The following is a 21,926-nucleotide window of genomic DNA, read 5'->3' as shown; positions in this document are numbered from 1 at the left end:
CAAGAACCTTTTATTTTAGAACACGTTTATATGTACATTAATACATCATATTAGCCAGTTGGTATTTTGGGTAACTACTTTTTTTTTTTTTAATTCCTGTTACCATTGTTGGAGGTCCATCCGGCTGTATGTTATTATTTAGGACTTTAATCTTAATCTAAAGACCTTTGAAATGTCTTGCTCCTCCTCTTGATAAAAGGATATTAAATAGAAGTGTAAAGAGAAAAGATACACACATATTGAGCATTTTAACATTTTCATCTTTAATAGAATTACAAAGAATTATAACCACATTCTCATGAAAGAGAAATCTGCAACTACACTCACGTAGATCATAATTTTCTTTGAATGGGGTTGTCTAGTTATCATTTAAAGTAGGGTTCTACAACTAATGGATTGTGAGTAACATGTTGCTCCCAGTGGTCTCAAGGCAGGTGCTTATTTTTGAATTCTTTGCTCAGAGACAAGTTTTGGTGCATAAAAACAGGTTTATTGCCAAACAGAGCCTCAAGTCAGCTGCCAGTCCACATAGGGGCTATTAATAGCCAATCACAGCCTTTATTTGGCACCCCTGGAACTAATTTCAAGCTTGTGTTGCTCCCAGACTCTCTATCTGAATGTAGCTTATGGGTTATAAAAGTTGAGGGCCCTCGATTTAAAGACTTTCCAAACAGTAATGCCATTAAAATTCCATGCACAGTCTTTATGCAAATATAGAGCTTTAATACCACTGTGTTGCATTATTTACCCAAAGCGGACTGTGTATAGGGAATGGTTTGATTTCAGCTTTGCTGAACTTTGTCAAAAAACCCGAGAGATACTAGCACTAGATTTGGAATATGTATAATACTTAGCTAACTTTAGTAGAGTTTAACTGTGGTATCTGTAGATTATGCTGGTATTCCTAACGGCTTTAGTAGCCACATGCATATTAGAATAGAGTCCTTGCCTGCTGAATAGCCATAAAATTTAAGTCTTTTAGACCAAGTTTGGGAATGATTTCTGAGTAATCCATATTTACTTCAACATATTCTTTCAAAAAACGCATTTTGGAACATGTGGCTAGCATTGAAAATGCACCAGATTGGCTAAAGTGTCATAGGAAATTGCCACCGGTTAGCCGCCACTTTCTGGAATGCCATAACAACTCCAGTAAAAATCTTAGAGTTATGGGTCTCCAGAGAGTTTCTTTTGGGATTAGAGGAGGCGATATTGAGATGGCACTATTATCTAAGGAAAGCGAATGGATTTTTAGAATGAATGCATTGGGTCCAATGGGGCTCAATGAAAGCATCACGATGAATATTTTCATCTGATTTGCTATTTCCCTAGGGAAAAGAGAATTATATACAACCAATTCCTTAGTGTAATAATCCTACCCTATTTGCGATGGGGTGATATAAAGTATCAACTATTCCTTTGTGTCAATCAGCCCTATCTGATATGGCTACAATGTTGCAGTACTTACTATGACTGCTGGCATTAGCTATTGAAAGTATCTGAAGGGATACCTAGTTTCTGGTCTAATCTATAACTATGTTTCGAACTGCTTATTTTCCAATATCTTTTTAGGATTACATCTACACATACGTCTATATAAGGTTCACCAGACAAGCGGCTAACTTGTTAAAGATTAGACACTATTTAATTTTATTTTTGAATAAGGGGGGTTCCATATGTCTTATATATCACTCAGCATTATCAATCAATACTATTTATCCATATTCTTTAAATTATCTTATGCATTTTGTAGTTCTGCAACCTGTTAAACTACAGCTCCCACATAGCCCTACTGTCATTTCCATTACTAAAATTTTGCCCCCTAGTATACTATCAAGCCCTATCATTTGTCCTTTCAAACAATGGTCATGGAAATGTAGTCAAGATTCAGTTGCATGTGCAACAAGTTTACAAACGGTGTTAGCAAGCTGTTTGTATGTCTTGTTGCTACAGTTTCTGTGCCACAAATAGGCAAATGTGTATTTCTGTATAAACGCATTATACAATTTAGACATCCAAAAGGTTATGACCTGGTTTTGGTATACTGCGATTCATCTCTGAAGTTAAAAAATGACCTACAAAACATTATATACTGTACTGATTCATGAGACTTAAATCTTTCTGTGTTAGCAAAACAAAATGTCTAAAGAAAATTTTCAGTAGCGTCCAACATTAAACAGTGATTTTATCGATAGATTTTATAAATGTTGGCTCAGTGCAGGACACGTTAAAACAATACACACTTCCTACAATAGCATAGCATGCTATATCCATACTACAGGCTTGTCATAAATAAGCTTGCTTTGTAAACAAATCTCTGTATATTTAGATACTGCAATTGAATTGGCAAATTTGGTCTTGTGGATAAATGCCACTATTCACGCAAAACAGTTGTGCGTCTGAGGACCAGGTCAGTGTGGTTTATTGATTTAAGGGACTAAAGGGAACCTTTCCTTTTAGCCTGCAAAATGTATCCTTTTAATTTAATAATGCCTCGTGTTTTCACAATGACGGAGTATTTTAAAATCCAGATTGGTGACCATGCATTGAAATGACATTCTGGTACAGATTCTTTCAGGGCTTCTTGAAAGTCTTCTTCAGAAAGGAGCTCTACAAGAACAAGAAAACATATATACTTCAGAAATCAAGAACTTATTTATTTTATGCCATTGCTTCAATAAATTCCAGAGCATTATTACCTATGCCATGCTTGTGGATAAATCAGCACAAGTTCTTTGTAAACCACACAACTTAATTATACCAAAATACAGGTTTGCCTGTTTTTGCAAACATAGATAGAAATATATGTTGAAATGTGTCCATAGGGAACACTGTAGACAGTTACAAGTAGTTTGAAACTGCGTGTTTGTTTTGTTTTATTTTAAACGTGCCCATCACTGTGTATACAAACAGTGGGAAGGATTATATTCTCTTTAAAGGGGAACTATTGTGAAAATGAAAATTTAATATAAGCGTCATCATGCTGAAATAAGACATGTTCTAAATATAATCAATTAAAAATTCTTAAAAGTTTCTGAAATATTAAAGTTACTCTTCACTATTCACCTCTCAGCATCTGCCTCTCTTCAAGCATGAGTTGGGAGTCTGATTTTGAATAAAGGTTAAATCCAATATCTCATGTAGGGGCGCTCTTTTTGCCTAGAAGATTTATTAGAGCTCACTATTAAAATCACCAGAAATCCTGTCTCTCTAAATTCAGGATGAGTGCCAAAAGCACAAATGATGTGCTTTTGGATGAAACGGTCAATGAAAATCTGACACCAAACTCCTGCATGAAGACAGAATGTAGAGGAAAAGATGCTGAGAGAAGGGTTAGTGAAGATGAACTTGATTTTTTGAGAAATGATAAAGAATTATTAATTGATTTTATTTAGAGTTTCTTGTTTCAGTATGCTGACGCTTAAATTAAATTTTCATTTTTGAAATAATTCCCCTGTGTAATTCCCAACATAGTGGTGGTGGGGCTATTTTATAATAGCATCATCCCAATAACAGTTTAATGAAAAGTAGCTCTATTTGGAAAAAGGTTTCCATTTGTTTGTACTACTGTATTATTTCTGTATCCCACATATTTTAGGTATAATACTTACCTTTGGGGTCATTGTGTGTTAGCAGCTGAATGTCAAACTGTTTTGCAAACTCTGTAAGATCAGGTGGCATTATACAACATGATGCAAGGTTCACTTGGTTACTGGCTGGCTTTACCTGCATAAACAATCAACAGAATATAAGGTTATCTTCTTTTATTATGACAGACTTGTGCCTTCAGTGCTTTCAAATGAAATCAGGAATCACTAGAATACAAATGCAAGATCACTACATGGCTTGTATGCATGTGATAAATCCAAAATATCTTCTACTAGAGGCAGTACCATTTAACATTACCTGTATTAATAGTCAGAGAAAGCAATGCTCACTGAACAAAACATACAGTAAGGTTTGATATTATCAAGGCTGGCCTTAGAATTAATATCACCTTCAGTGGTGGGGTACTGTCGAGTGACATTATGAGAATTGGTACATAAAAAGTACAAAGGTCTCTGTCTACAGCTGCTTGAAAGCTAGCTACAATCTCTTTCCTTTCAGTGTATATATAGATTTTACTGTAGTCTTTGGCCTTATACCTATATAACAGCTTAAAAACCCAATCTAGTGCACTCCCTTATGCATGATCAAACAGGTCCAATATGGCAAGGGCCAGCCATGGTCATACAGAAACCAGCAGGGCTAGTCGTACTGTTGAGAAATGTTGCCTTTAGGTAACAAGAAGAAATTGTAGGGTGCAACTCCTTTTTTCCCATGTATCAGAAACCAGCAGGGCTAGTCGTACAGTTTGAGAAATGTTGTCTTTAGGTAACAAGAAGAAACAGTAGGGTGCAACGCCGTTTTGAAAGAAAATAATGCATCTCTGTACTGTACTAGGAAGACATGCAGAAGTAAGAGACAGATCTCTGTTCATTCATTGTCTGGTGTAACCCAACATGTATGTGTATGTATGTGTGCCATTGGTCTGTGTGTAAGCAAAGTGAGTCAGATAAGCTGGGGGTAGCCCATTAAGCTTTAAGTGGCAATTTTACATATGGGCTGCAATATATATTTATATAGACAGGCAATGTTTAGGGATATTTGTTTCTCATAAAATGAATGTGAGATGTCACTTGTAGATAGAAAGCACAGGAAATGAAACCAACACTTGTCCCATCTCCTTGGCACGTCTGAAATTGAACTCCACTCATTTTTTATAAACTTGAAGTGATACCAGCACATTCATATTGCAGTTACATTTGCAAACCATTGAACACAAGTAATGCATATTGGAAAGTTGCTTAAAATTACATTTGCTTTCTTTATGGAATGGGTGGAGGACTCCTTTACTATTGTACTGTATCACCGTTTTATGACAGTTGACTGTGGATCCTCTTCTCTCGTCTCATTAAAACATTATTCAGAAGTTAAATTTAAATTATGCGCTTTTACCCTTTTTTTCTGTTTAAACACTAGCAAAACTGTTTTTTGGTTGATGTCACTGAGAAATTACTAAACCTATTTTCAACATAAATTGTTGAAAATAACTTTTGCACAAATGATCTCAAATAAATCAGTGCCTCGTCACTTTTATTAGATGGAAGAGTTTTGTTTGAAAAGCAGAAAAATCATACAATCCAAACAATATGCTTTTTGTGTATCATAAATCAGTTCATACATAACTGTAGGCTGATTGGTTATTAGTGCTGATTATCATTAGATATGTCATGAGGGCCTCACCTGTGACCAGAGGTAGAGCTGTTCCAAAAGTGCTTTATCCAAGTCGGAAGTTCCTATGGAAACCACTTTTGCATCCCGAACAAGTCTTTCAAGCTCCTCCCAGTAAGGCTGTAAATTCTCCAAAGAAACACTTCTTCCATCTTCCAAAGGAGGTGGAGCAATAATCACTGAATCTATCTGGGCAACTCCAAGTGTTGAACAGGCTGAGTGAAACAATAAAAAGTGTGTAATTACAAAATTACATTAAAATATTTACAACTCATATCTTAAACATAATTATAGTTATGTGCATTCTATTTATAAATACTAATGTAACTCATAAAAATATTTAGGTCATGTATCTGTAGAGTTTACAGTTTTTCCACTGACCATAGGGTTTGGGTGGGGGAGATATGGTCACTCACTTACTCATTCCCGTATGCTAGGATACACAAGGCATTCTGACCGCTGCAATATAATTACACAGCAATCGCTTTAGCATTTCATTATCTACAGTATGTCATATCCTCCATGCTAATATGCCACATGCATAATTGCTTTATGGCATTAATATACTAGCAATTTTAAAGTATTTATGCCAGCAAAATTTTGACACAATATGCTTGAAAAAATTTTTTGTGCCACAAAAATACCCAACAAACTGATGCAGTTAAACAAGGTAATGTGCACTTGCTCCTTTCTGACAGATCTTTAAAAAACAGCTCAAACACATCACCTAGTAGTCAAAGGGAAAACACTCCTGTGATGTAGATTAGAGCAACTGTCCATCGAAAAAACAGACAGACACAAACATGCATGGAGAAAACACTGCAGATAGTGATGATAGTCAAAAGTAACGCGATTATTGAAGACAATATAAATAATGCCCCTTTAATATATGGCATTTACTTTATGGTAGTAATCCTGATAGTATTGCAACTCAAATTCACATAGTATTCTCAGGAGTGATATTAATATTACTGGCCTGAACTCAATACAGGAAACCTCAGGGCACAAAGTTGGCCTTTGGCAGGCTTTGGGAATTTAATTTAACAGTTTATTTCCAACTCAGGCAGTGCTATCCCTTCTTTTTATAGCTGCTAGCTTAAGGGGAAACAAGGTCACATCAGGCTACATAAATTTTTGGGCCTAATCCAAGAAACTAAGAATTGAATAACTACATATAATACACAATAGGAATATCCTGTAAATTATATCCTTATAATACACAAGAGCCATGAATATCCTGTAAATTATATCCTTAAACGGTGATGTCATTGCTTATAATTGGAGCTTTGTGATGCCATTTCTGTCAAGAATTACTGAAAATTGTGTATCATAATAAAGTACACCCTGTTGCAAAATATGAGGATATTATAAGTTACAGAGGAGTTCCATGACTGTATACAAACACTTGGCCTTTGGCCTCATGTTTTTATATGGTCATGGACCACCTCTGTAACTTATAATATCCTTATTTTAAAAGAGGGGGTTTATATTCACTATACAATCTACAGTGGTCATTTCTCTATGGGACCAAACTGTAAATAATATCCTTATAAAAAGCACACTCCTACTTCATTATAAACGTGCTGTTTATAACTTATGGTGATGTCTTCTAGAACTTTCTCCCCTTGCACACTGCCGGTCTCGTCTAAAAGCCTAACATAAGCAATTATTAATGTTTACAAAAGCACGGGAAAATAATACCCTATGCCACATTTGCTCCACCCTTTTTTCTGCACCAAAGAGAGAAAGCTCTAAACTAATGTATATACATTTAACTGTAGATTGTAATGAATAATGTATCCGCCATTAAATGTATAAAGATATTAAAAGCCACTTTGGAGTTACGTGACCTGGATAAAAACACAAGGCCGCAGGCCTAATAACTCGTCACTTATATCTTTATAAATTATAGTAGGGGGTACATTACTTAATAATCGGTGCTTAGTGATGTATTTTTATTAAATAGCACTGTGAAACTTGTGTATTATGCATATTTTTTAAAATATGAGGCTATAACATTGGCCTTTGGCATTGTAACGTTATATCGACACAGAGCCGCCTGGTGATAAATATTATACATATATTTTCCAATATGAAAATTCACTATATCCACACACAAACTGTGGAGTATACACAACTAATTACTAGTCTACAGTGTGTATCTTAATGATGCCCCTTTAAAGTGCAACTTAAACCCAACGGTTACTTTATTTTCTGTTCCAGGTTTGCCGTTCATATTTGGAGGAACAGCAATTCAATAATTTGAGCAATGCCCCCTATACTGTCCCATTACTAGAATCTATCACTGTGCTTATGCACAGACCCTGGCCTGAAAAAAAGTACAGTAAGAGATATAGGGGGGGGATTTAAAGGTTTATATCTTGAATAAAAGAGTCAGTCACCAGGTGCCCTTTAAACTGGAGGGGTATACATATACAAACCCCTTCTTTAGTAACCAGTCCAAATGGTTTAAAGTCTGTTGACTTTAAAGTTTTGGCAAAATTAAATAAGTTATTTTTATTCACAAATGTAAATTTTTTTTATTTTGCTCAATTGTGAATATGCAAATCATGGTTTATATTTGGTTTGGTATTCCAGCAACAGTACAACTTACAAAATTATAGCAAATTGGTTGCTATTGGCAGCTAAATACAGTGCAACCTCAATTGTACACTACCTGACTACAGCATTTTACAGTATTTTTTTGTGGTCCCAACAATTTATAATGCATTTCAGTGGATGCTTTTCCCTAATTTTACATAATGTTTTCCTGGATTTTAGAAATGGCCAATCACAGCACTTATTTGGCACCCCAAGAAAATTTGTCATGCTTATGTTGCTCCCCAACTCCTTTTTCTGCTGAATGTTGCTCATGGGTTCAAAAGGTTGGGGATCCCTGCTTTAGGCTGTGCATGTGACAGAGAGGCCTCCACCCCCCACAGTGTCACATTGATGCTGCAATGCTTAACCATTGTTCTTAACACAGTAAATGTTGTATTTTTTTACTAAAATAGACTTGTGCTTATATCCTTTCAGTACTTGAATAAATTTAACATATTTCACATATTTTACATTTTCCTGGTCCCATAACAAATGTGAAATGAAGGCTCTACTGTAGATTTGTAAATCAACAATTGTACTTACCCATATCTATGGCTTCTGTGACTGATGAAAGACTGGGACTCACAATAAACAATTTCACTGCACAAGGAAAACAAACAAAAGTTAAGTACTGATGGCTTCCATATAAGCAGGTGTAATACTGCTATCATTCTAAGAGTCACTCATAAGCTCAACACAAATATTATATACTTATGACAGTGTCACACACTGTAACCTACAGCACTTTAATACCCCTCCAAATTGTGACTGTAAGTTAAGCAGGCCATAGATGCAAAGATCCGATTGTACAAATCATTGTACAATCGGACTTTCCCATGTCCCGACCTGCCACTAACCATTCCGATCAAATAAAGAACAAAAGAACAGATGAGCCGATGTTCTGCACCTGACAGCAATCGTACGAAAGTTATGTCCGACCAAAGCAATACATGCAGAGATATTATCGGCAGCCGACAGAAATCTTTTAACCTGTACGATCGACCAAACGACGATCTCCACCGGACAAAAAATGTCAGGACTCTCCACACACGGTCTGAAAATTGTACGAATCCTCAATTCATACGATTAGATCTTTGAGTCTCTGGCCAGCTTTACCCACCCATCTAGACTGTAAGCCCTACGGGGTAGGGTCCTTCATCCTTTTGTCTCCTTGACATGAGCTCTTAATCTGTATTGTAATTCTATTTTATATTTGTGAATTGTATTTCTCATAAAGCACTTATTGTTACTTATTGCAATGACCCCCTTCTTTGTTACTACAAATGTATTGCTTTGCTGTACAGTGCTTCACCCTCAAGAGTGCTATACAAATAAAAATACACATACATAATAATAAAAACATAACATTTACTTGCCTGATACCTTCATTTCTTCCCTTTCATCAAGATTTATGGTTTCCATTGCCTGTGAAACTGTACATTCAAGAGTTTGAGAGATGTCCTAGAAAAATAAGCAGGCAGTTTAGATAAGTGCATATATTTAAGTTTCCATGCTGAAATTCACCCTTAGTGTAAACAAATAGGCTTATCATTCTTGCCAGTAAATACTGAAGGAGGGGTGGGCCTAAGCTAAGATGCTGAAATCTCAGTATGTACACCTTGTTTGCAGGTGACAAATCAAAGGCATGCCCCTAAACAAACTAAGTTCACTTAGGGGCCTATTTTATCATGCTGTGCAAAACATTGAACAACATCACTGGTAATGTTGCCCATAGCAACCATTCAGCTATTCAATTGCAACCTACATGTTAGAAAACAAATGCAAAGATCTGATTGGTTTCTAAGGGCAATATCACTGGTGAGGTTTGTCTTCAATGTTTTACACAGTTTGATAAATAGGCCCTGCAGTTTGTGAACAGTGGAGAGTATTATTTGCATTAGCACATTCTCCACTTCAAATTGCATTAAAAAAGTGTGGAAATCAAAATATAGCTGTAAAGGTTTTTATGTTTCCTTTCAAACAATTTCTCAGTTTTATAAATTGTTTTTCTGCAAACAATAGCCGTGTCATGGTAAAAACAAGCTGAATCCAAACCTACTTACAGCACTAATCTTGGCAACAGTTAGAACACATGAAATTTGGAGGGTGCAGGGGAAACCAAATAAGTCTTTAGAAATAATATCTTATTATATTCCTGCTTCAAAGTCAACTGTCAACAACCATGCATGGCATTAGAAGGGGTAAATAGTTTCCTTATTAAAGTAGGGGCAAATAAGTCCTTTCAACAGATTTTCTAATAAAAAATATTTTGTCCCAGTATTATTATTGGTGCCAGTGCACTTCAACATTCCAAACATACATTCCCATACACAGATTCTAAGGGGATTCTTTTCCCAACTTAATGAAACAAGCACTGAAGCATTAAAAATGTTTTCATTACTGTGTAAATTATAGAACATGGTTAACGAAAGATAAATTCCTGTTAGTTTAACTCAGAGAGGCAAGAATGTGTCTATTAAAACAACTGCCTGGTCAATGACAAAAACCTAGTTAAATATAAATTACACTGGTGACTCTCGGCAAAGACAGACTCTGATATTTTTTTTGCCCATAATGCAATTAACAATCACAATAGCCAACAGAGAATCTTGGAGTCAAGGAAGAAGGGGAAAATTTCAGGAATTTTCAAAACCTATCCTTTTTCTGAAATAAAAGGCAGCAAACGTGGAAGGTACAGTAACCTATAGCAACCATTATGATGTGTACATACATTGGTAACCAGTATATGCTACCTGCTTATTGGTTGAAAACATATAGAACATGAAGTGGTTGTTCATACATAAAATCTAAAACACCAAGCTACACAGGAATTTTTGTTTAAAAAAACCCAGGATATTTGTTTTTCCAAAAAATAGCTAATTATTCACCCTAAATTGCCTTCCTATGACATTATTACTTTAATTGTATCTACTTTTGACGGCTTATGGCACACATAGAATATTGATGGCAATAAATCCCTTCACACTGGTAAAAATGCTTCTAGCTTATTTCAAAATATTACCCTTGCAAAACACTTAAATTAGCAGGTTAAATTTTAGTCAGCAGTTTGAAGAAGGCACTTATTGCAAAGACTGGGATTACCTTCACAAGTTCTGGACTGATTTTTTGGTTCCATTCATTTAATGTTGTTCTGATACAATCTTGTAGCTGCAAAAACAAAGGCATTTTTACTAAAGGTTGTAGACATATTATACTATAAAATTAAATTTTAAACAGTGCCTACTCTGAAAGATCAATTAACATCCATGCATATTTAAGAACTTTTCTGCAAACTGCATCTTGATTATCACCCACGAGACTTGTCATTTCCAAAAATGGCCAAACACAGGCCAATACTTGCTGCCTACGAAATAGGGAGTAGCAACAATAGTCTGGGTTTTACCAGAATTTCCTGTGACCTTGAAGGAAAATGGAAATAGGACAAATCAATAAAAGGGCGTTTCACCTTTTAAATTATCTTTTAGTGTGGTTCAGACATTTATATTCTAAGCCAAGTTGCAATTGGTTTTCATTTTTTTAAATTATTTAGCTTTTTGTTCAGCAGCTCTCCAGTGTAGAATATCAGCAGCTATCTGCTTACGGACTTCCAGTTTACTGGAAGAACTGGTTAATAAGAATGACAACAAAATTGAAGCCTCGCAGAGCAATAGTCTTTTGGCAGCAGGGGTCAGTGATAAAAGTCGCTAAGAATAGAACATCCTAAAAATGTATTTAAAAGTGAACAACCCCTTTAAAAGAGAAATATTAAGATGTATTTTCTAATGTTGATGTATTAATGAACTACTTTTGTGAAGCATTAGGAATGACTGCCCACCCCTCTAATATGTTGGTCTAATAAAAAGCACACTGCTTGTGTTGAGGCCTAGAAGATCGGATATGAACTAAAAGGTGGCCTCACATGGGCTAATTCCTTTAACCACTTAAACCTTTAACCTACTTAAACCACACATGACCAATCCATTGTTTGTCTTGAGACAAAAGGCAGAGTAATACTGGCTTCTGCCAATCATAATCTGCATTTCCAGAAAGGCCAAATAAATTCTGTATGACGATCTATCATAACTGTAGATTATGGTAGCTCAGTCTGTAATGCCAACCAAATTACTATTATGTATGGTCAAACACACTCAAAATTGTGTTTATCTTTCTGCTGGTTTCCTATCCTAGGCAGGCTCTTCTATTTTATTTGGTTAAAATCTAGACAAATCTGTCAATCCATGTTATGGCAACTGTCTGCATCAGATAGCAGATATATTACATTTTGGAAGCTGAGGAAGTGAACTGATGTGTGATAATCAGTCTCTCTCTCCATATATATATATATATATATATATATATATATATATCTATATTTATTATAAGTTATAGTATCTCTCTTTTCCTTGCAAGTGCTGTTATCCAGCCGATGGAAAACGCCCCCAGAAGGAAGTGAAACATACACTGACAGCTTAATTCCCACTGAGGAGGGAAAGCCACATCCTGAAAAACATGTTTTAGCAAGGTTTAAAACCATATTTTGGCATATATTTTACCATTCTAAAGAATATATTTGCATGTGGCTCTGAATGCAGTTGATATAATGCAGTGCAAATATTAATTTTAGTAAAATTATCATGTCAGGACCCACCATTGCAAAGCCCCTGACAAATGTTTGCTACTGCCTTCAGGGGGTGAAAAGAGACAGGCAAAATGCCCCTCTGCACCTGCCATTTTTCAAATGACAAGCACTACTATTGCCATTGCAGAACATTAGGATTAGTGACAAACAAACAGGGGTATTTTGTCAATCGCTAATGTTTCCTGCTGGATGTCAGCAGTGGTAAAAATGTTCCATGTGCCATTAGCTACTGTAGCACTATAAGAGTTGTTATTTTGGCAAGAAAAGGAACACAGTGACTTGGCAAAATAAGAACATGTTTCCAATTAATGCACTGGAGGTCACGAAAACATAGTTAAGCGTTTTCTGGTCCAATCACTAAGGCTCTGCAGTCTACAATGTTGCAATTTCTGTACAAAACTCTATTTTAACTTAATTCTACATTTCCCCTTGTATGCCTAATCTGTGGCTCAGTGAATATTTCTAAAAAAATATTTGTGCCTAAGCACAATCAGTCAGTTTATTCCCAACACAGTTCAATCAATCACAAAGCTTTGTGTGGTTGCTACAGGCAACTGAACCTGTTCAATCTAATACCTGGCTTAGTAAATTAACCCATAGTACTTCTCTGCATCTGTAGGGAGATCAGCTGGTATATTTGTAACACATTTTAGGCTGTGTTTGTATACATGACAATTCTGACTGTAATATATATCTATATCTATATATCTATATATATATATATCTTCACTAGGGCAGCACCCTGCTGATGTCATGTTCCCTGGGTGCACGGTAAAAAATCCAAATACTTCAAAAAGACCAGCAACACCAGGATTTTTGTGTATCAAAACAAAGTGTATTCAATTATTGCATGTATAGCCGACGTGACGTTTTGGTCCACGCAGGGACCTTCCTCATGGCCATGAATATTTTATTCTTTGCCTAAGTCCTGTGAGTGCGGATCTTTCTTGCTGGATATACATTGAAATATGTGTGATACTGCACCCAGGCAATTTAAACTACTTTTTCTAGAGTGCTGACTTTCTCGTGGACTAGATAGATAGATAGATAGATAGAGAGAGGGGTATGGACAGGTTATACATGTATACTAACTGCACTACTGGCTGAGCTGCTGCCCCAGCCACATCTTGAAAACACAACTATGCCTATGCCATATAGAATGCAAACACACAGGAGCCCAACAGCACACAGGCATTTACAATGCAAGCTCGCAGGAGCACACAGCTATCATGGCTCAGTTAGCTAAGGTTAAGTAAGGACAGGGGGGAATTAAGGGCCCAACGCACACGCTTCACAGCTGAATGTATAAAAAAAAAAAAAAGATTTGCAGGGCAAGAGATCAAGTACAGGGATTTCGATGCCAAGAAAAGTCTAAGTAGCAGCTCAGAGACAGAGTCCAAGTAGCAGCTTTAAAACAGGCTCCTACAAAAGAATATGACACATTCTAACCCCACACACCCAGCCCGCGCCTGTCAGCCATGGGCGAACTCACCTCTTCGCTGGGGGTGGTCGGGCATTTCTTCTTCAGGCATCCCCAGTTTAGCAGGTTCCCAGTCTGTAGGATGAGTGTGTCCGCCTTGTCCAGCAAGGTGCGAGCGGCAGTGCTGTCTGTCCCCATTTCGCAGCTAAAGTGCGTCCAGTTGCCGTTTCCTCTCTGAATGTAAATTGCTGGGCGGTCTTATTTGCACAGGACGGTGACTTGGCAGAAATCCGTCCCCGTTATGAAAGTGCTGTGTAACCGTGACTCGCGAGAAACTGCACACACCTCCGCTACCGGTGGGTAGAGCACCATGTGCAACTCCCACAGGCTGAAGGTGCGCTCTTTCACAGGGCCACGGGGAGAACAGTGCCATCTAGCGGCTGGAAGTTCCGCGTCTTTACACTGGATCATCTGATCTGCGCGTGTATGTGGGGGTGTGTTATTGGCTTATCATAAGATGTTTAGAAACTGCCCCAGCTTTTTGCTAGACCAGGAAGTGTTTTGTATGATATAAATATACCGGATTCTCTTGCCGAGGTTCTTAAAGCCGCTATTCTTGGGACGCGCCAGAGGCCCAGAGCTGTGCGTACGGTTACAATGTTCCAGTCACAGCGGCGTTGTCATAGCTGACAATTCAACAATTACCAACGCCCAGTGACATATCTGAGCTACGAAGAGAAATATCTCAGTATGAGAAATCCAGTAGTGATTAAAGCATTAAATCTATAGTCTTGCTGTGGTGAATCACTTGCAGTTGCCGAGGTGACTTTTAATTTCCTCATAGGGATACTTTATTTATTATAATACACAAGTTTTAGGAGTCACGTGATTGACAAAAATGACATCACTACTTAGTAACATTGTAACATCAGGGGCAGACTGGGGGACCACGGGGCCCACCGAGACGGCTGTGCAGGGCCCCCGCTACCTACTTTTATGCGAAGCGCCGCTCTGCATCACTAGGCGCGCATGCGCATATGGCGCATTAAAAAAACCTGTTTGGGAGAGGGGGTCTGGCCCGGCCAGTCCGACACTGTGTAACATAATAAGTTAGGTTGAAAAAAGACACGCCTATCAAGTTCAACCTTTTTACTTTTTTTAACCTGCCTAACTGCTAGTTGATCCAGAGGAAGGCAAAAAAAACCCCACCTGAAGCCTCTCCAATTTGCCTCAGAGGGGGGAAAAATTCCTTCCTGACTCCAAAATGGCGATCGGACTTGTCCCTGGATCAACTTGTACTATGAGCTATGTCACATAACCCTGTATTCCCTCACTTGCTAAAAAGCCACCAACCCCTTCTTAAAGCTATCTAATGTATCAGCCTGTACAACTGATTCAGTGAGAGAAATCCACATCTTCACAGCTCCAGGGCCGGAACTAGGGGTAGGCAGAAGAGGCACGTGCCTAGTGCGCAAATGTGGAGGGGCGCCAGGCACCGTACCTCTTCTGTGCCTTGCCCCTAGTTCGGCCGCTTCTTTCCCCACCTGTAGCAACAATCGATGTCTTCCTAGGCGCGCACAGATGCACACCGTTCCTAGACGCGCACTCTTCTGTGCCTGCTCGTGCGCACAATCGGCTTGTGCGCTTGATCGCCCGTGCATGCACTTCAGAAGGGGACAATGTAGTCGGTCGGGTTGCCTTGGGTGACCAACTGACTTGGCCCGGCACTGCACAGCTCTCACTGTAAAAACCCCTTCCGAATATTTAGGCGGAACCTCTTTTCTTCTAATCGGAATGGGTGACGTTGTGTCAGCTTGAAAGTCCTACTGGTAAATAAAGCATTAGAGAGATTATTATATGATCCCCTTATATATTAATACATAGTTATCATATCTCCCCTTAAGCACCTCTTCTCCAGCGTGAACATCCCCAATATGGCCAGTCTTTCCTCCTAATAAAATAATGTCCTGTTTGAGTGATGGAGACCAAAACTGTACAGCATATTCTAGATGGGGCCTTACCAGTGCTTTATAAAGTGGAAGAATGACTCCCTCCTTCCATGAATCTATGCCCCTTTTAATACAGCTCAAGACCTTATTTGCCTTTGATGCTGCTGATTGGCATTGTCTAGTCACCGTTTATAACTGATGACATCACTAGTCACTGTTCATAAGGATATAATTTACAGGATATTCATGGCTCTTGTGTATTATATAGAGATATTATGTCACCAAGGAGGTACATAAAAAAGCACATCGCTGCAAGGCCGAGTGCTTTTATCAGGTCACATAACTCCCAGGTGACTTTCAATATCTTATAATATACGTTTTAGCATGGGGTACATTATTTATTGTAATCTACAGTTAAATGTATATAGGTTAGTCAAGAGTGTCCTTTGCTGCAGAAAAATGACTGGTACAAATGTGGCATAGGATATGATTTTCCAATTTTTTTTTCTTTTAAAGTGCTTTTATTAAAAGTCTGCCACAACCATAAAGTTTCACTTGTAGAGTTATACAGTCCTGTGTTACCAACTATGTAAGTATAGATAAGCAATAAAGGCATTTCCAGTGCTTTTTTACAAAATAATAATTGATTATGTTAGGCTTTTAGATAAGTGAAAGGCAGGGTTAGGTATAGGTGTGTTTTAATTTATTTTTGATGTGTTGGGAACTGGGAAATGTAAGGGGTAGATAGTGAAAAGGGATCTTTTATGAAAATACTGTTATTTATAGTTCAGTCACCAGGTGGTGCTGTTAAGTAAGAGACGTCCCCAGCACAAGTTATATAAGGGAGAAAACAAGGTACTACCTCCTCTTTGGCTGAGATGAAGGAACACTGAACGACGCCAGGGAGCTTGAAGCCTGCCACCTCAAAGAAGTACCAAGAGGTGTAGTTAATTAGGCTAGATAGTTATAAAGTAGTTTTGTGGAGCTTATTGCTGACGGTGAAAGTTAGTGGCATGTTAGTTAATTGAGCAATTAAGGCTCTAATGAAGAGTGAGGACGGGACCATTGTCCTGGCAGTACTTTGTTCAGATAAGGACCCAGTGGAAGAGGGACTAGTTTAAAGGAATTGTAACACTAAAAAAGTTTTTAAAGTAATGAAAATATCATGTACTGTTGCCCTGCATGGTCACAGACACTTTTTCAATTGCTTATGAAAAAGTGGCTGTGAATACAAAACGCATCAAGCATGTAGACAAGGGTGTGCTTCATGTTTTTTAATATTTTTCAATAAAAGGATGGTTTTAATCCAGCTGGTGCTCCGTGGATATAAATAATTTGTTTATCACGCTTTGGGGGCGATACCACGTAGAGGCACCGAGGAACATCCCCGATGGATCATTGAGTGCTCTCTTTCTTGTTACATTTGAATAAATAGTTGGGCATCCCCCCCCTCATGGATTCAGCAGGTTCTTAATGGTCTCCCTCTCTCTGTGCACCTTGTTGCCCTTAGCTACACCAATGGACAATTAGGAAGATGAAGGTTGGAGTGTGAAGTGCAGTAAATAATAATAATCATCCCATGATGAGAAAAACCAACTGCAGTTTGAACTTCAACCTTCATCATCCATTTTCCTATTGTTCACTTTTGTAAGACTCTATTTGCCCTACCATTTACTCCCAAAATCATTATGGCTACTATGAAGCATCTTTATTGTGGAGGTTAAAACATTTTTGTTAGGGATCTGACTGATTGTGAGATTATTGAAAAACTCACAATCAGTCAGTATATCTTTTATTAAAAGGCTTCTTAAACATTTCTGTACCCTCAACAGAGAATCGCTCTTTCTAGCTCACTGCTCAAACAAGAAATATGCTAGGTCATGGATCAGTAAATCCAAAATTGTCATGGAGCAGTTGCTCCCTCTACTGTGAACACAAAATCACAGGTAAGAGTAATCACGTGCTAGCCTGTGTGTACAAGGTAAATAAATTACTGTAACGTGTTTAATGGATTTTAGGGTATGTTGCTACTCTAGAAATGTTGCCAAATGTAAATTTCAGACCCTAAGCACTCTTTCTTCTCTTTCCTTCTGTTCTACACCATATGACCTATTTGTTATCTCTTGACCACTTTTTGCTTGCCTGCTCACCTTCTCCCACTGGCCAGCATTCCTTTTTTGCATAATGAAAGAAAAAGTAACATTGATATATTGATAACAATGTCAATGATTTTATAGATATTTGTAATTGCTACTAAAAGAAGTTATCATTTGATTCTGACTACACTACTGGTTTTGACTCTTCCAAGTAGCAGAAGCCAGCTGATGAACAGACCAGTGAAGAAGAACTGCAATTATATTTTCAAATAACTTGAAACCAATGATTATTTTGAATTAATGTTTATTAGAAAGATACAAATAATACATCATCGTTGTGAGACAATCTACATAATACATTTATTTAATTTTCAATGTAACTGTTTATATATGGATACATTCACATGCAAAAATTAAATGGGACCCTAAGAAAAATTCCAAATCCTATTTTGTCATTTTATGTGGGAAAAATATACTTTACTTACACTATAAATTATTTCCTTCATTATTTTTGAATATATAATTTTAACATACAGGCAGATGCCATTTTGTGGAAACTAATTTTGAGGCAAGCTTTGCATCATCCCAAAATATAATGTATGTGCCAGAAAGGAGGACCTGATACACATGTCGACACACACGCTACACAGTTATAGACAGTGAGTAGGGAGGTGCCATGTGGAGAGGGCAGTGACATCTAGGAAGTTTAGAAATTAAAGTGAATGTAAATGCTGAACCTGAGGCATAGCATTTAAATAAAATTGACACTTGAGATTTTTAAATGAGTTGATGATGGTTATGGAAGTTTTAATAAAAAAAAGAATGTGGGTTTCATGATTAATTTGAAAAGAACTTTTATTATACAGCTTTTTATGTCTTGATGACAGGTCCCTTTAAAGAAACATTTTTATCAACATAAACAAGACATGGATAACTGTTATATATGTCAAATATAGTACATAGCGCCATGTTTATATTTATATATCATCTATCCTGCCGAGAATCTGCAGAGTGAGAAGCAAAGAACAGACCCGAAAGGGCTTTAAACCTTTTGCCAGCTATGGGTGGTTAAAACCAGCAAAACTAATGAAAATTTGGAAGCCGCCACACGCATGGAGCAATTGGTCCGTAACACCACTAAATCCAACATGGCACCTGAACCTACTCCAGCAGAAGCAGCACCGCAATTCACGGATTCCCAGTAGATGATCTGGAAAACTGGGCTTGACGCAACAATGTGCATCTAATAGGCGTCCCTGAGAGGGAAGAAGGTGACCACCCAGAGGCCTTCGTAGAGAGACTCCTTAAAGCCTGTGCAGGCCTGGATGCCCTTACCCCTGCGGCACACAGAATAGCAACCAGACCTCCTATACCTGGAGCCCCGCCAAGATCCCTGATAGCAGCTTCTGGCAGTGGCACGGTCAAAAGGGCCAATTTAAACACAACTCCTCCAAAATCTCCATTTACCCAGATTACTCCGCTGAGCTCCAGAAGCAAAAAGCAAGTTTCCTGGATGTTATGGTGCGACTACGCCAAAAAGAAATACCTTACTCCGTGATGTACCCATCTCGTCTACGAATGCAAACAGCCATGGGCACCAAGTTCTTTGACAACCTGGCAGAAGCCTGCACCTGGCTGGATTCACTGGGACGGCAATGGATGGAGGCCTAAACCCTCTCACTAGCACAATGGCAGAATGGACTAGACACAACTGGAGTTGGTAACTATTTCCCTTTTTTTACCTATACAAATAGGCCTTATCCCTCTGCAAAGGGTACTGACTTTCTAGCCCAGCCACGATGGCCTTCTTACCCAGTCACACTCAGGTCCAGGAGTTACTTTGGACAGTACTCCCCCCTGATCACCACACAGAGCGAGCCGCGGTCCTATACCACTCTGGTAACGTGACTGATAAAACACTCGGACATACCTAACTAAAAACCAGCAAGGGTAGCAAACCCCCCACATACCTAGGGTAAACACTTGCATATGAGTTAGAATCACCCTGGTTTCAGTTATGTTTTTGGGAAAAGCTTGCCTTAAGTTTAGGAAAGGGGCAACAGGGAGGGATGGGGATTCATAGACATGTAATGTTGTTTATAACATTTTTATATGTTTTTTGTAAAACGGGAATGTTGTGAATCAGGTAAAAGTTGCTATGAGAGAACCCACCTGGTGGCATTTCAATGTGGGGAAAAGGGCAAATAGGAAGACATATTTACCATACAGTATGTATTCAACTGTCATTGCAGGTAACCTGAAACTTATTTCTTGGAATACCAGGGGGTTAAACGACCCAATTAAGAGACACACTGCCTTAAACTATATCAAAAAGCTGAACCCTGACATACTCTTTCTACAAGAGACACATTTAACAGGATAAGCTATCCTAACCCTCAAAAAACCGTGGGGGGTGGCATTATCACTCCACCTACTCAGTATATATAGGAGGAGTATCTGTTATAATAATCAAAAGAATAGTATTTTCTCTACTTCATCTCAGAATAGACCCCAAAGGTTGGTATGTTTTCCTCCATTGCAAACTCTTTGCAAGAAAGTTCTTGTTAGCTAATATATATACCCTTTACCAAATACACTCTACAACATCCCCACTCCACTATCCTAATAGCTGGGGACTTTAACTCCACCTCAAATCCAACTCTAGACAGATGGAAAAAGGATGGCACAAGTGGCACTGTGCCATCCTTAAAGGAGAAGGAAAGCTACCAAAGCAGTTTATTGCTAATGGATTATCCAGAATAGAGCAAGCTATAGCACTATATTTATTCTGCAGAATGCTTTACTGTACACAGCTCTAAAAGCTCTCTGTTTGTTTAGGATAGCAGCTGCCATATTAGTTTGGTGTGACATCACTTCCTGCCTGAGTCTCTCACTGCTCGCTCATAACTCTGGGCTCAGATTACAGCAGGGAGGGGAGGAGGGAGGGGGAAAATGGAGTGGGAGAGAGGATTAAACTGAGCATGCTCAAGCCCTAGTCCTGGAGGTTTATGCTGAAAACAGGAAGTCTGATACAGAAGCTCATGTGTACACAATAGAAGGATGAAACGCATTGTTTCCTTTGACAGGACTCAGAGCATCATTACTTTAAGGGTTTACGGGTGTATTTATATAGACCTTTCTGATAAAGCTTACTTAATTTTAGACTTTCCTTCTCCTTTAAACCTATTAGATATGTGGCAAACATTTCACTCTTCCACACAACAATACGCCTGCTACTCCAAGTCACTCCTCTATTTATCCCGAATAGACCTGGCTCTCATATCCAGGGACATGTTGCCACTCATCCAACACATTGAGTACCTCCCAAGGGGAATCTCGAACCATGCCCCGCTAAAAATAGTATGGACCTGGGGGGACCCACACCCCAGAAGCACACCTAAAACTACAACAGGCTCAGGATGAATACCACCAATTTTTGGAGTCCATGGCCCAAAAAAAACCTCATGTTCCTTAAGCACAATATTTTTAAGCAAGGGGCCAGAACTGGGAAAATGTTTGCACACCTGGCCAGAGCGGAGACATCCCCACGGTAATACCAACGATCCATACCACACAGGGGGTAATCACAGACAACCCCAAGGACATTAGTGCAGGTTTCGGGTCCTATTATGTACAACTGTACCAATCGCAATTGGGTCTATATGGCGGCCAGCTACCAAACTACTTAACAGAAATAGATTTAACAACCTTGAACACAGAGCTATACTTGAATCAGAGCTCACAGTTGATGAAACAGAAATGGCTATTAAAGCGGACCCATCACCCAAAAAAAATATTCAAAATCCTATTTTATCACATTAATCAAGCACAATGAACATTAATTACACTATATAAATTATTTAATTCTTGCTTCCTTCAGTCTGGGATTTCAAAATTATAGCAAGCAGGCAGCAGCCATTTTGTGGACACTGTTATTAAGACAAGCC

The 21,926-nt window shown here is 38.2% G+C and overlaps 1 protein-coding gene across 2 annotated transcripts; it reads right to left on the bottom strand.

Annotated features, from left to right (window-relative positions):
- Positions 1–239: 239 nt before the first annotated feature.
- gclm.L (glutamate-cysteine ligase, modifier subunit L homeolog) lies at positions 240–14,358 on the bottom strand. Of its 2 annotated transcripts, NM_001086944.1 has the most exon segments (7): positions 245–2,610; positions 3,612–3,726; positions 5,287–5,489; positions 8,419–8,475; positions 9,252–9,336; positions 10,978–11,043; positions 14,007–14,265. In NM_001086944.1, coding segments are annotated over 7 exon segments (825 nt in total). In that variant the 5' UTR covers positions 14,133–14,265; the 3' UTR covers positions 245–2,437.
- Positions 14,359–21,926: the final 7,568 nt, after the last annotated feature.

The sequence above is a fragment of the Xenopus laevis genome, chromosome 4L, assembly GCF_017654675.1.
Source record: "Xenopus laevis strain J_2021 chromosome 4L, Xenopus_laevis_v10.1, whole genome shotgun sequence".
In the NCBI taxonomy this organism is placed as follows: Eukaryota; Metazoa; Chordata; class Amphibia; order Anura; family Pipidae; genus Xenopus; species Xenopus laevis.
The sequence above is the reverse complement of the archived record's forward strand: the minus strand, read 5'-3'. Positions and strand labels throughout refer to the sequence as shown.

Excerpts from the sequence above, each read along its gene's own strand:
- gclm.L (XM_018256481.2), bottom strand. The coding sequence starts at position 14,132 with ATGGGGACAGACAGCACTGCCGCTCGCACCTTGCTGGACAAGGCGGAC. Across the intron at positions 9,337-14,006 it reads CGACCACCCCCAGCGAAGAG|GACATCTCTCAAACTCTTGA; the intron begins GTGAGTTCGCCC and ends TTATTTTTCTAG. Across the intron at positions 8,476-9,251 it reads GGAAGAAATGAAGGTATCAG|TGAAATTGTTTATTGTGAGT; the intron begins GCAAGTAAATGT and ends TTCCTTGTGCAG.